This window comes from Juglans microcarpa x Juglans regia, chromosome 4S (assembly GCF_004785595.1).
Source record: "Juglans microcarpa x Juglans regia isolate MS1-56 chromosome 4S, Jm3101_v1.0, whole genome shotgun sequence".
NCBI classification, from domain to species: Eukaryota; Viridiplantae; Streptophyta; class Magnoliopsida; order Fagales; family Juglandaceae; genus Juglans; species Juglans microcarpa x Juglans regia.
The window spans coordinates 20,256,724-20,269,545 of record NC_054601.1 but is presented as its reverse complement, the minus strand read 5'-3'; the positions used below and the strand labels follow the sequence as shown (position 1 = coordinate 20,269,545).

The 12,822-nt window shown below is 35.8% G+C and overlaps 2 protein-coding genes across 2 annotated transcripts; one reads left to right on the top strand and one right to left on the bottom strand.

Annotated features, from left to right (window-relative positions):
• The first annotated feature begins 1,283 nt into the window (after positions 1-1,283).
• On the top strand, positions 1,284-3,352 carry LOC121262486 (protein WUSCHEL-like). Its single transcript, XM_041164975.1, has 3 exons — positions 1,284-1,970; positions 2,129-2,223; positions 2,754-3,352. Exons 1-3 carry the CDS (start codon positions 1,505-1,507, stop codon positions 3,147-3,149), a joined length of 957 nt encoding a protein of 318 aa, XP_041020909.1. The 5' UTR covers positions 1,284-1,504; the 3' UTR covers positions 3,150-3,352.
• Positions 3,353-6,201: 2,849 nt separating this feature from the next.
• On the bottom strand, positions 6,202-10,335 carry LOC121262485 (protein ANTHESIS POMOTING FACTOR 1). Its single transcript, XM_041164974.1, has 12 exons — positions 10,130-10,335; positions 9,967-10,058; positions 9,417-9,517; positions 8,877-8,977; positions 8,731-8,797; positions 8,522-8,621; positions 8,308-8,421; positions 8,077-8,214; positions 7,842-7,926; positions 7,299-7,348; positions 6,667-6,856; positions 6,202-6,576 (listed from the first exon to the last, which is right to left on the bottom strand). The coding sequence occupies exons 1-11, from the start codon at positions 10,134-10,136 to the stop codon at positions 6,713-6,715; spliced, it is 999 nt and encodes a 332-aa protein (XP_041020908.1). The 5' UTR covers positions 10,137-10,335; the 3' UTR covers positions 6,202-6,576; positions 6,667-6,712.
• Between the last annotated feature and the right edge of the window lie 2,487 nt (positions 10,336-12,822).

The window sequence follows — 12,822 nt, the reverse complement described above, 5'->3', positions numbered from 1 at the left end:
TATATTTTATGTGAAAATTTGATAAAATTGTAATGATGAGATGAGTTGAGGTGGGTTTTGAATGCAAACGAGACCAATATGATTGGTCAGAAAGTAGATTTTATTGAAAACAGTGCTAATTTGAATTTAGAATATGAAGACAACAAGATTAGTACGCAGATTGGTATGCAAACTTGCTTGTAGATAGTAAAACTCTTTTCATATATATATGTATAATAACAAGCATTTCATAGTAGACTGGAACTCAGTTTTGTACTCTTTCACTATACAAGAGAGAGTTATTAATAAAATTGGAAGTTTCGTTCTCAAAAAAATAAAAAAAAAAAATAAAATGATTAAAATGAAAGTTTTCCTTAGAAAAACAGCTTTAAATATTGTTTGATAGAAACAAATTAGCCTAGATATATAGCTGCGATTTTGCAGCCATGCATGCATTGTTCACATGCAACATTAATCCGTAACTGCATGCATATTGTTGATCACGATGAATAATATTGCTTGATCATTGTAATTTATCGATTTTCGTAGAGAGAGTATTACATTAATAAACATGCATTTCTTAATTTGTTAGGACCATGAGGAACCCTAAATTTAGTTAATTTGCATAATTTTTTTCTGCATATGAAAGCTATATATATATATATGTATGTATCTGCAATTATATATTAATGAAGATGTAAGTAAGTAACAGAGGAATATCCTTTCCTAGCTAGCTTAGCTAGCACCAAATTATATTAATCCCCCAGTTGTCTGAGCTAGAAGTACTAGAACCAGAAAGCTCGAATTTCCTGATATTCCTTGAGAGGCTACGAGCAGGCAGCTTAACAAGGTAGGGGTTGACAGGAACAAAAAACAGAAACCCTAGAAGGAAAAAGCCTCATATATAGTCAGTCTTGCTGATCAATAGCTAATTGGGGCTCGTGTGAGAGGAGTTGATGATCTATTGATCGATCCATAAGTCATTTTACAGGTTTACCCATGACACATCCATAGGTAAAGTACAAGAATATCTTCTAGTCTGGCTTCTGGGGCCTGGTAAAAAAGAGGACCATATCTCCATTAAAAGAAGAACCCTCATGAGTCTATAAATGACACTCCCCCATCAATTTATCAACATTGCCATTCATTCATTCATTCACAAGTACCCTCTCCTCTCCTCTTTTCTTTCTTTCTTTCTTTCTTTCTATCCATATATCATTTCATGCTTAATATTCTGCATTTAACTTACCCCTCTCTCTCTCTCTCTCCCCCCCTCACACACACACAGAGACAAAGTAGTGTTTAATAATCAATTCATCCCTGGCCATGCCTTTTCACCTAAGCAATTCCACTGAAACCCTCCCTTTCTAAGCCCTCTTTTGTCCCTTCCCTTTTTATGAACCCTTCTCTGTCAACTTCAGTCCTTCTCTCCCAGATATTGCTCTGATTTCCTCTGATCTCCTTCCCTCCATGTGCCCCTTACCCCTCCCTACTCTCTTATAACTCACACCCTTCTCACCATTTCATGCACTCTCACTCTCACTCTCTCTCTCTGCGTGTGTATGTTTTTGTTTGCTTCTCTTTGTTTTGTTCTGCTTTTCATTTTCAATCTGTCATGGAACCTCAACAACAAAACCAACCTCCGAACGAGGATGGCGGCAGTACTGGGAAAGGGGGGTTTCTATGTAGGCCAAGTAGTACACGTTGGACTCCTACAACTGACCAGATAAGAATTCTCAAGGACCTTTACTACAACAATGGAGTTAGGTCCCCAAGTGCTGAGCAGATTCAGAGGATCTCTGCTAGGCTGAGACAGTACGGAAAAATTGAAGGCAAGAACGTCTTTTATTGGTTTCAGAACCACAAAGCTCGTGAAAGGCAGAAGAAAAGGTTCAATACTGATGTTCCCATGCAAAGAGGGGCTGGTAATGGAGGTTGGAAACCTGAAGAATCCATCCACAACAAGTACCCCATGGCTAACATAACCTCTGGTGAACCACTATACTCTCCATTTCCTTTCCTCTCGCTTTCACTTCATTTAACCCATCTTTTAATTTGTGGGTCCGGCTGATCAGTACTTGTAATTTGTGCTTCATTTCATGATGTTTAATTTGAAGTCTTCTCTAATTCGGGTATCTGATGTTTGCAGGGTTTCCTGCTTCGTCTTCTTCATCTGGGGTGATTTCTGTGGGGCAGATGGGGAACTATGGATATGGATCTGTCACGATGGAGAAGAGCTTTAGGGTAAGTAATGATAATGACTAGGGCTTGAGACTTTGGCGTTTTAAAAGAGACGTTGAAGTTGGTTACACAATAATTAACGTTCTTTCTAGTTTAAACTCTAAACCAGCTCTCTTTTTCAAGCATGGTGAAATGGTGAGCAACCAACATGAAACTTGAACCCATGTGATCATAGGGCAAGTTTATTATACGCTAAGAAGGTCGCATCTTTTTATCTGATAACTGAAAAATTAAAGGGAGATCAGATGATCACAAACTAGAGAATTCTACTCTTCAACATGACCTAAAAAATGTCTAAACAAAGAAGAATAAATCCTGCAGTTTGCTTTTAAGCATGCAGCCCAAACATTGAAGGAAGTTTTCATAAGAACTAAGAAAATCCAATTTGGGGCAAACTAAGGTGAGGGATCAAGAAAGTAGGTGAACTAGAAACAAGTATGTCAAAGATGGGGTTATATTGTATGAGAAAAAAGAAGTTTTAAAGTCTTCCGTTGAGAGAATTAAGCATAACCTCTCTCTCTCTCAAATACTAGGACTGCTCAATATCAGCTGGTGGTGGCGGTGGTGTTGGTGGATCTATCAGCCACAACTTTGGATGGGTCGGGGTTAATGATCCCTACTCCTCGTCCTACACTTTCCTTGACAAGAGAATGTCAATGGAAGAAAATTCCGGAGGAGATCATCATGATCAAGAAGAAGAAGAAGAAGAAGCAGAAGAAGAAGAAGCTGCTCCAGAGATAGAAACACTGCCACTGTTCCCCATGCATGGTGATGACACCAATGGCTTCTGCAACATCAGTACTCCTTCATCCAACGGCTTCTACACCAACTGGTATCGCTCTGGCGGCGATGACGGCAAAAGCGCTTCTCGTACTTCCCTGGAGCTCAGCCTCAACTCCTACTCTCGCAGATCTTCACCTCAACATTAACCGCAGTTTTAGATGGCATTTCTGGGTACCTATCCAGATATATATATATATATATATATATATATATATATATATATATAATTAATATGCTAATTAATAAGGCTTGTTTTCTTCTTTTTCAGTTCAAACTACTCTACTAATTATTAATTGTGAAGTTGACATGTGTAATGCGAAGAACTTAAATGGGTGCATGATTAGTTTAACTTTTCCTTTTCTCTATTTTTAGAAACATTCGTTGAAATTCTGCTAAAACAGATGGTTAAGAACACAATCATGGCAAATGATTAGGAGATAAAACCTACTTTATATATAAGGTTTAGATCATCAGCTTGTAAAACCCAAACCAAACATCGATCATTGGTGTCTAATTAATTGCAAGACATGCAATCTCGGCTTCATCGATCATGCATCAATATCAATAAAGATCAGATCATGAGATAGTGGAAGATTTGTTTTCAAGGACGTCATATATGAACAATGCATGGGGTACTACGTACGTAGGTCTCCCTCGCGCGTGGGTGAGTGATTTTCTCGACAGAGATTTGAGGTGAGAACGAGTGGGACCCTTGGATAGGCTAAGGCCATAGGAAGAAGGTGTGGTGGTGGCCCACTAAGCCACAGTTTATAAATACTAGTTTTCCGGGTATCATATGGATCGAGCTAGCTGTACATTTGTCATGTACACTTGGATCGAAAAGATTTTTGCCCAATGATCGTTGTGTAAATGGTATAAAGGATAAACTCCATGAGAAGGAACTGTTAGGTGAAGTATATGCATGATGATGATGAGTGTTCAGAGAATGTGAAAAGGGTGTTTATATTTTTTGAAGTTTGAACCCACTTCGTGCAAAATTATTTCATTTTTTTAAAATCAGAAATGCTTTGGTTTTTAAATTTGGGTCTTAAATTTGTGTTTCCAAATGATTTTATTTATTTACTTAATAATTAAAAAAGTATTTTTTTTAATAATATTATGAATTTTTTATTTTTTTAAAAATATTTATGATGATTAAAAAAATAACAAAAATAAAATACAGTATTCAAAATACTAGCTGTAGCATAGCTCTTTTTTAATTTCTTTCTCCAAAAGTGTGACATGGTAATTGGCCGGTTTTGTTCAAAGGAGTGAGAAAATTCTTGTAAGTTATTTGATGATTTCCAATTAAAAAAAAAAAAAATTGTTGACCAAAACTCGTTTCCATCTTATTTTTCAATCTTTGCGTCTCTCGTGATCCTAAAGTTCAAACTGACAAAGGACTAAATTTTGGAGGATTTTTCAGTACCCATGTGGGTTTATTGATGCGTTGTCATTTCATTCCACGTGAAGTAAATTAATGGGATTACTTGTTTGTTTTTTGAATTGAATTGAGATGAAAATTAAATAAAATATTATTATAAAATAATTTTTTTAATATTATTTTTATTTTGAGATTTGAAAAAATAGAATTGTTTATTTTATTTTATATGAAAATTTAAAAAAATTGTAATAATTAGATCAGATAAGATGAGTTGAAATGAACTTTAAAAACAAACGAAGCCTGACTCCCTTAGCTAGCCCCTCCAATACAAAGTAATATCCCAACTAGTTAGTTCCTTTTTTTTCACAACCTGGTGATCATTCCTAATCTGGCCACACCTTTCTTTTCCCCCTTTTTTTGACCGCATTTGTTTGAAGAAATCAAGTGTTCTACAATTACCTATCTCAAATAATTTTTATAGATAATAATAAAAAAAAAAAAAAAAGAGACAGCTAAAGCATGTGAATTCATGATCATGCAAGCTTTTCTGTTCTGATTTGGCTCGAACTCAATTATTATTAGATCAACTGGACACATTTGATATAGGACATGCGTCTCATTATAGAATATAAGGAAACATGTTCAATTTACATTTAACAGGGATTCCGGGATTAAGGGTAATGTTATATACAATCTTGAAATATACAGTCCGGCTTGCATATTCTTTTTGAAAAAAAGTAAGAGTTATTATTAAAAAAAATATTACTTTTATGTGAATCTTAAATTTATTCCTTTTTTTTTTTTCAAATGGGCTATGCAGAAACTGCATACTTTAAAGCTATTGTCTTGTGTGTCTTTTAGCTTCCCCGGCCTAACTCCTTTATGAATATTATTTATATAAAGCTAGCTATATATGATTTTGCAAAGAGGGTCCCCATCAAAAAGATCTTGGATTGATGCATTCCATTAATTGGTTAGACAAAAGTCTCAGATATATATATATATATATATATATACACTTTTTGATTGTCTGGGAATGGCTCTCATGTCCTTTACGACAATGAGGATGACTTTAGGAAACAATAGACAATGCTTCTATTCCTAGAGTACGTAGTTGGGATACAGTACTGAGATTTAGCTGTGGATCCCAGAGGATCTTCCAAGCTTTTCAAGACTTCAAGTACGTAATGCCTTTTACGAGTAATATGAGGGATTTTCCAATGCCCCACGGGGATTGTTAATTAGTGTTCGATCGTATACGCAATGCCCTTCTCGTGGGGATATCCGTATATGTATGTGCAATGCCTTTCATCAACACACCTCTCTTCAATCTCTCTCCCGCTCGATCCACCTCCTAATCAGTACTTCTCATTTCTCTCATTTCCTTTCTTTTTATAAGCTAGTCTCTTTCTCTGCAACAATGTAGCCTTCCATGTTTGGACTTGTAGCTATTAGGGAGAATGCATATAACACATACATGACCACTGATTTTTCTCCCCCCTATCTCTAGGGTAGAGGAAGCCTCAAAAGGTAAGGGCTACCATTTGTGCTGCATCTATTATTCTCATAACGATTAGGCCCAACATCTTTATTTATTCGTACTCGACAAGGATAGATCTTGTTGTTGACTCGTACTTTACATACAGCCATTATAATTTACAGGAGGGGTGGCCAACCCTAGCTAAGCAATTAGCAGACTATCTCACACACTAGGCACGGCTTCCATGGGGAGCTGCTTTATGTTGTACACACAGCAAGTCCTTTTCAAAACTCAGATTTCGTATCGCATACAATTTAAAAGATCGAGAACCGGCTAAAAATGACTTTTTAATACCTGAACTAAAGACTCGGAATGGCAATTTCTCCAATCCGTCTGAATACACAACCTTTTCAAAAATACATACAGAGCGGGAATTGGGCATCCCGTAAAAACCTGAGACCGGGTAGGGTTGGGGTAGGGCTGAGTATTTCCGATTGAGCCGAGGTTTTCTTCTAATCAAATCCACCCCGTTGCCGCCGTCCATTGTACAGAAGATTTTTTTTTCCTTCAGAATGATGACAAAAAAGTAATTCCCATCCTAGAACTAACATGAGCATCTACAGCCGCCTCTCAAATGGAGCTCCTCAGATTTAACAATATGATTTTGTATATGGAACACATTTTCCTTTCTCCGTTCGGCAACTGTCCCCTGCAAAGTAAAAAACTTTACGGAGGGAACAGGAAAACCTGTTTGTAATTTCAAGCCGTACCAAGAAGTACCCAAGTAGAAACGGTATACCTTACAAATGCTTCACGCTTGAAATTGTGGCTAGATGACAGCAATTCTACTTCCTTCCAGCATAAGCTCCCAGCTTAGACAAGTCTGGTACCCAGAATGACAGTTCAGACGAGCCAGTTACAAATGTAAGACTTCCAGGAGCCCATTTTATGACTGGAGGCTCAGTGTCAGTACTCATCCAGCTAGCAACCTAAACAGAAAAATGACATGTGCTGCTGAAGTCAGTAGCATTACAAGGCATGCATTATGAGCATACACTAGCCAATCTAAATCCATGAAATAAGAACAATGCACTATTATCTTACAATTTCACCATTGAGCAAATGTACCAGGGTGGGTCATTTCCATTTCCACGAGTTCAGTTAAGCATTTTTTCTTATTAGGGAGAACACTTGCAAAGAGAACAAAAAAAAAAAAAAAAAAAAATGATGGCACTGAAGTCTGTTAACATCACAAGTATTCTGTTTTCGATCTAGAGTGTATGTGTGTGTTCGCACGAGTGTGCGCATACCGCATCATGTATAACCAAGTAGAATGTAGAAACACACTACTACATACCAGCTAAATAAACATTGAGAACAAGTGAAATAAAGTGAAGAGGTATTAGAGATGCATGAGGTCAAGGAACATACTTCTTTTCCACTTCGTACACTCCAAGCATAAACACTACCATCACCTGAGCCTGCCAGAAATCAGACTGAAGAAATTCAAATACCCACCAAGAGGGCAACCGAATATATTGATAAAAGTTTTTTGGGAGTTTTGGGAGAATGGGTGGAAGAGACAGCAAGTCAGGTGACTAAGCTACGCTCCTTTTTTAGCATGTGCAGCCAAGGTAATCAAGAACATCCTCCCAATGAACATAAATATAAACGTTATTCCAACAAAACTAGTTCTGGAAACAGAGCCTCGGAGAAGCTCTGCATTTGAAGCCATGTTATTCACCAGCAAGATCAGATCCTATAGCTGCCTTCCAAAACTTCACAGTTTTGTTTTGGGAAAGGAAATTATAGGGCTCATTCGACCAAATATGCAATAATAAGCACATAATCAGGAACTACTCATCCATACAGGCAACGAGTTCTGAATTAATTTTTCCAACTTACTATCCTGGAAAAGCTGACATGATACAAGTAGTATCTGACTTTCTTTTTTATTTAAGTTACAAGCATTACCTGATATAACAAACATTCCCTCTGGACTGAAAGATGCCTCTAAAGTGGAATTGACTGAAACAGGCTTGACATTATACGTAGATAACTGCATCAATAGAGATCACAAAATTAAATCTAGGGATTAAAGTTTTGCTATGACCTCATGCAAATGGGACCAGCACTGTTAAATGGCTCCCTTTTAAGTTAGGCATGGAAAACTTTATGGCAAAACTTTGAGTGCAGGTGGAAAACTCACAAGAGTGCCACGGAATGAGTCAAGAACATGAATATGTCCATCCATAGTTGTCAAAAGCATAAGTCTCCCATCATTACTGAACTTTACGACATTTGCATCAGATGTATCCCCCCCAACAGGAAAGATGTCAAAAGGACCCTAAAGAATTCCAATTGCAGCAAATAATATTCATTTACCGATTTAGCAATCTAGAAAAATCTAAGAGTTCCACATTCTTGCATCAACACTAACCCTTTCGTACTTGCGAGCATCAAACATTCTTATGTATCCTCCAAAGGCAATAGCAAAGATTAACCCTTGTTCATCGTATGACGTAGCAGGCCTTCCTTGTACATGTAAAAGCCCCTATAGTGCAGATGATAGATTACTCAGTTAAGGATCAAACCTTCAAAAGGGGGGAAAAATGAGAAAGGAAAAAAAAAAAAATACTTGCAAATGCCTACACCTGACACTTTTCAGCTCGTTGATCCCAAAGCAAAACTGTTCGATCAAGAGAACCAGAGATGAAGCATTCTTTGCGAGAGCACAAGCTGAGTGACACAACCCTGGAAACAAGAGTAGAAGCTGTCCTCTTAAAAACACAGATATGTTCAGTGCGAGCAATCACTTGAGAATTAAAAAGAAAAAATGAAAATATTATTCAAGAAACCAAACCTGTCGTGGTGACCTTTGAAATACCGCAAATACTTGTAGTCATGCAATGATAGTAGCCTCAGAGATTCTGATTATGTTAATCAAATAAATAATTATTCTACATAAACAATGCACATACAATAATTTTCTTTTGGGGATTAACTTACCGTCCCAACCATTTTTTGAAGAGTATATGACTGTTGTAGGGTGAGAAGTAAAGCAAACCAGATCAACTCCATACTTTTTGCTGTTGATTGTCTTCAAACAGCTGGCAATAAAAAAAGGCGTTTCAACAATTAGCACCACTACGATAACAAGGGCCTAAAAATCAAAATAATGCATACTGAAAATATAAAAGTTTAGAAGGCAAGGGGAGGATTTCATGGGCACAATTGATAAAGTTGTTTTAGTATAAACCAAATAAAGTAGCAAAACTGGCGTCTAAAACCTGGACCAAGGATGTCTTATTACAGTTCCCCTTAATCACTCTTTTTTGGTTCCCTTAGAAAATATAATGTGATTTTGAGGATAAGCTTAAGGTCATTGTGCTTTAAGCATCTACCAACTGAAAATGCTTTGAGAGTCTTGGAGAAATTAAATTTACGTATCACTACTAGGATTGAGGACAGCATGGTGTTACTAATACATAACTGGACGATTTTCAGTGAACTCTTATATACAAGCCAAAAAGGAAATGAGTCACTCACGTTGCACTGGCGACATCATAAAGGCGAATGGATTCATCGTCACTAGCCGTCACGAGATAACTTGATGTCTTATGAAAATCCATCGAACTGATTCTACCACTCTGTGAATAGCAATAAAAATACTCGCAGAAAAATCAGTAAATTTTCACCCTAAAAACTTCACCAAGGCAGAATCCGTAAAGGAAAATAAAACCATGAAGCAGAAACATCAAACATAAAGTTAGACATCTCCAATAAGTGATAGTGTAAAAACATAGAAACCATATTCAGATAGACCTAGGAAAGCTATTCGACTTGGCAAGATAATTTTTTCCTTTTTTAAAATTATCTAGCTACCAAACAGAGGATTAGGGTTCCAATAAGAATCCCCAAAAAACACACTGGCAAACCAGACACCGTCCGTTGCTTGTGCGCATCAGAATCATAAAATTCAACTCATGACACATTGAAAGCTATAGAATTCTGATAAATCACAGCGTTCGAAAAAATCATTCGAATATGTTTGAAGTGGTAAAATAACAGAAGAGGGAATTGAATGAAAAAGAATTACATAGTCTCTGAAGGTCATGCCGACTTCCATGCTCTGAAGAATTTCTTCACTGAGCTCCAAGGAAACCTTTTCTTCTCTCTCAGATTGTGTTCCTGCATATACAACATTAACAATTGCACGACACACACATTCAGAGAAAGAGAGATAGAGCAATTTCACATACCACCCATTCTTTATTGATCTTGTTTCGGTCTCGGATTCGCAAGTTTCGCTCAGAGTAAAAGGATAAGTTTTGAAGAAAGTTCGGAAGCCCTAACTACTAACATCTCCGACCGCCGGAAAATATAAGAACGGAGCACCACACCACCAGGACCCTCTAGAATCCGGAGCAGCAAATATTGGTATCATGAGAGATGTTTATTAATCATTTATTTACCTAATATTTATTGAGTTTTACTATGTTTACGTACGTATTAATATTATTATATTTATATTTTAAATTTAAATTAGTATTATTTTCAATAAAATTTACTTTCTAACTAATCATATTAAATGAATACACATATTAATACATAGAATCGCTTACAATTAAATTTTTCATATTTATTTATTTACTTCATTCCCTTCAAAAACTATTTATTTACTTCATTAATAATTTATAATTTTATCATGGACCATAATACGGGGCCTCCGGCCCATTCTTCTACGTTCTGACCGAAAATGGCAAAAATGGTAAAACTTGCTTAATAGCATCTTCATTGACTTGGCTTAATTTATCTTTAAAATTTAATCAATATCACATTTTTTTATATCTGTCTATTTTATTTAAATTTAATCTTTATATTGGATTATCAATTCACTTTTTATATAATACTAAAATATTATTAATTTAATAATTTTTTATTTAATTTATTTTTATCACATTTTGTAGCTCTACTAATTAAATGTTAATACTAATTATTTTCTAATTAAATTAATATTAAAAAAAAATCATATTTTCAAAAGTCATTTAATGCTAATAACAAAAAATATTTGATTAAACTCATCTAAATTTCTTAATTACAAATTAAATAATATTTTTACTTAGACTGAGAAATTAAGGCTTCATTTGGTTCCTCGTCGATAGGTCATCTCTTCTCCACCGTCTCTCTCTCTATCTCTCATCTCTCTATTTTGTGCTGCAAGAGTGCATAATAAAAACGATTATTGTGTCTTTGTTGTCTATGTTGGTGGCTTAGAGTTGTGAGGTGCTCTGTGATGGAGGTAATTAGAACTAGATTGCTACTTTAATGGATCTGGGTTATGACCATGAAGTTAAGATTTTGTTCCAATTTTTATATTGACTGACTTGTAGTCTCTCCAAGCTGTGATCTTCATTCTTGGTGGGTATTATTGATGGTGTTTGTTGGCCTGGAAAACAGTATTTCCATCAACAACCTTGAGATATAAACTATCATGACGTAAATCATTCTTTTCATTAAGTATATTGTTATAACAACAAAGGAGCTTTGCTATCTACAGTTAGTACAAATGGCATCATATGAAACATTTAAAATAACCAGTGAGGATCGGTTAGAAAATAAATGAGAGCAAGCATTAACGCAATGCACTGGCTTTAGGACTTCAAAGGGGAAAAACCAGTAGAGAGCAAGCATGATTTGGAATTAATTTCGAAAAATCTCACGATATAATTTCATTTTTTGAGTTAAATCATACTTATCTAAAAAATTTAAACTCCAAAAAATTTAAACTCTTAGGAGATGATAAATTCATCGTTGGCCTGTAGGGTCAAATATATAGCATCCAAAGCCTCGTATTAGCTAGAAAATGGATTTGATATTTTAAATGGGAGGTAAATGAGTTTTAGGCTCCGTTTCACAATTTCTTTTGCATATCCATTATGCTATGATAATTTGGATTTTCTGCTGCTTCTTGAATATCAATATTAGTAGTAACAATTGTTGTTATTACTATGGGGAAGAGTAACGCTACGTACAGTTCCCATTTGAGGACTGCAATGTAAGTTTAGACAATTTTATCTTTAAAATTTTTTAAAATTATAAAAATATCTCTCATAAAATGATGTTTTTTTTTCATTTAATAAAAGGCCTGCACAGACGTACAGTCCCCAAGTGGAGACTGCAAATAGAATTTCTCCTATGGGGAAAGGGTAGTGTTGGTGTTCTCATTGTGTGGTTGAACTTAAAAATTATACTGAAGATTCTGTAGCTTCATTGCATTCTTTTGCAATAAAAGCTAAATGCCTGTAATTAGTGTAATCCTTCATAAATTATTGTAGTTTTGTTGGCTGACAATGGGAGGCAAAGATTCACGGACAGTATCTCTAATAGATTTGTGGAGTTGACCATGGCACATATATAGGGGCGAAGTGAAAGCTGTAGTGACGACTGTTATTGTTAGTTCTTCGATCCCCTTGATTGTAGAATTGCTATTGCTACGAGAATAACATACCATTTTCTTACTTGCATAATTCTCGCACATCTGGTTTAAAGTACGAGCCACCAAGCTAGCTAGTTGTCATTCCTTTTTTTATTTGAAAATTTTTGAGTTTGCTATGATGTAGCCAACTATGCTAGCGAGCTGCCATTAATTAGTAGCCTAGCTAAAGAATTAAAGCAGGAAAATGGAAAGCAATAAGCTAGCCAGGTCCTTAACAAACTCATGTACAATGACAGTGGTTTTTACTACCCGATGATAAAGGAAACAAAAAGGCCAGACTCTAAGCGTTTATGCTTTGAGCCTTGGCTTGCCTGAGCCCCAACCTGCAGCTTAAACGTGAATTCTGCTTATTTGGGATAAGCAAGCTGCAGATCAGTAAGTAGTAACCTAATTTTGTTTTCAAGAATCTGTTCGTGAAAAGGTGAAACAACCATGTTGAGTATGCATGCATATTGG

Bases quoted from the DNA above. Each gene is read 5' to 3' on its own strand.
- LOC121262486 (XM_041164975.1), top strand. From the start codon at position 1,505: ATGCACTCTCACTCTCACTCTCTCTCTCTGCGTGTGTATGTTTTTGTT. The intron at 1,971-2,128 runs GTGAACCACTAT...TGATGTTTGCAG, and splicing joins CATGGCTAACATAACCTCTG to GGTTTCCTGCTTCGTCTTCT. The intron at 2,224-2,753 runs GTAAGTAATGAT...CTCAAATACTAG, and splicing joins CGATGGAGAAGAGCTTTAGG to GACTGCTCAATATCAGCTGG.
- LOC121262485 (XM_041164974.1), bottom strand. The intron at 8,215-8,307 runs GTTAGTGTTGAT...GGAATTCTTTAG, and splicing joins ATGCTCGCAAGTACGAAAGG to GGTCCTTTTGACATCTTTCC. The intron at 7,927-8,076 runs GTGAGTTTTCCA...CTATTGATGCAG, and splicing joins ACTCATTCCGTGGCACTCTT to TTATCTACGTATAATGTCAA.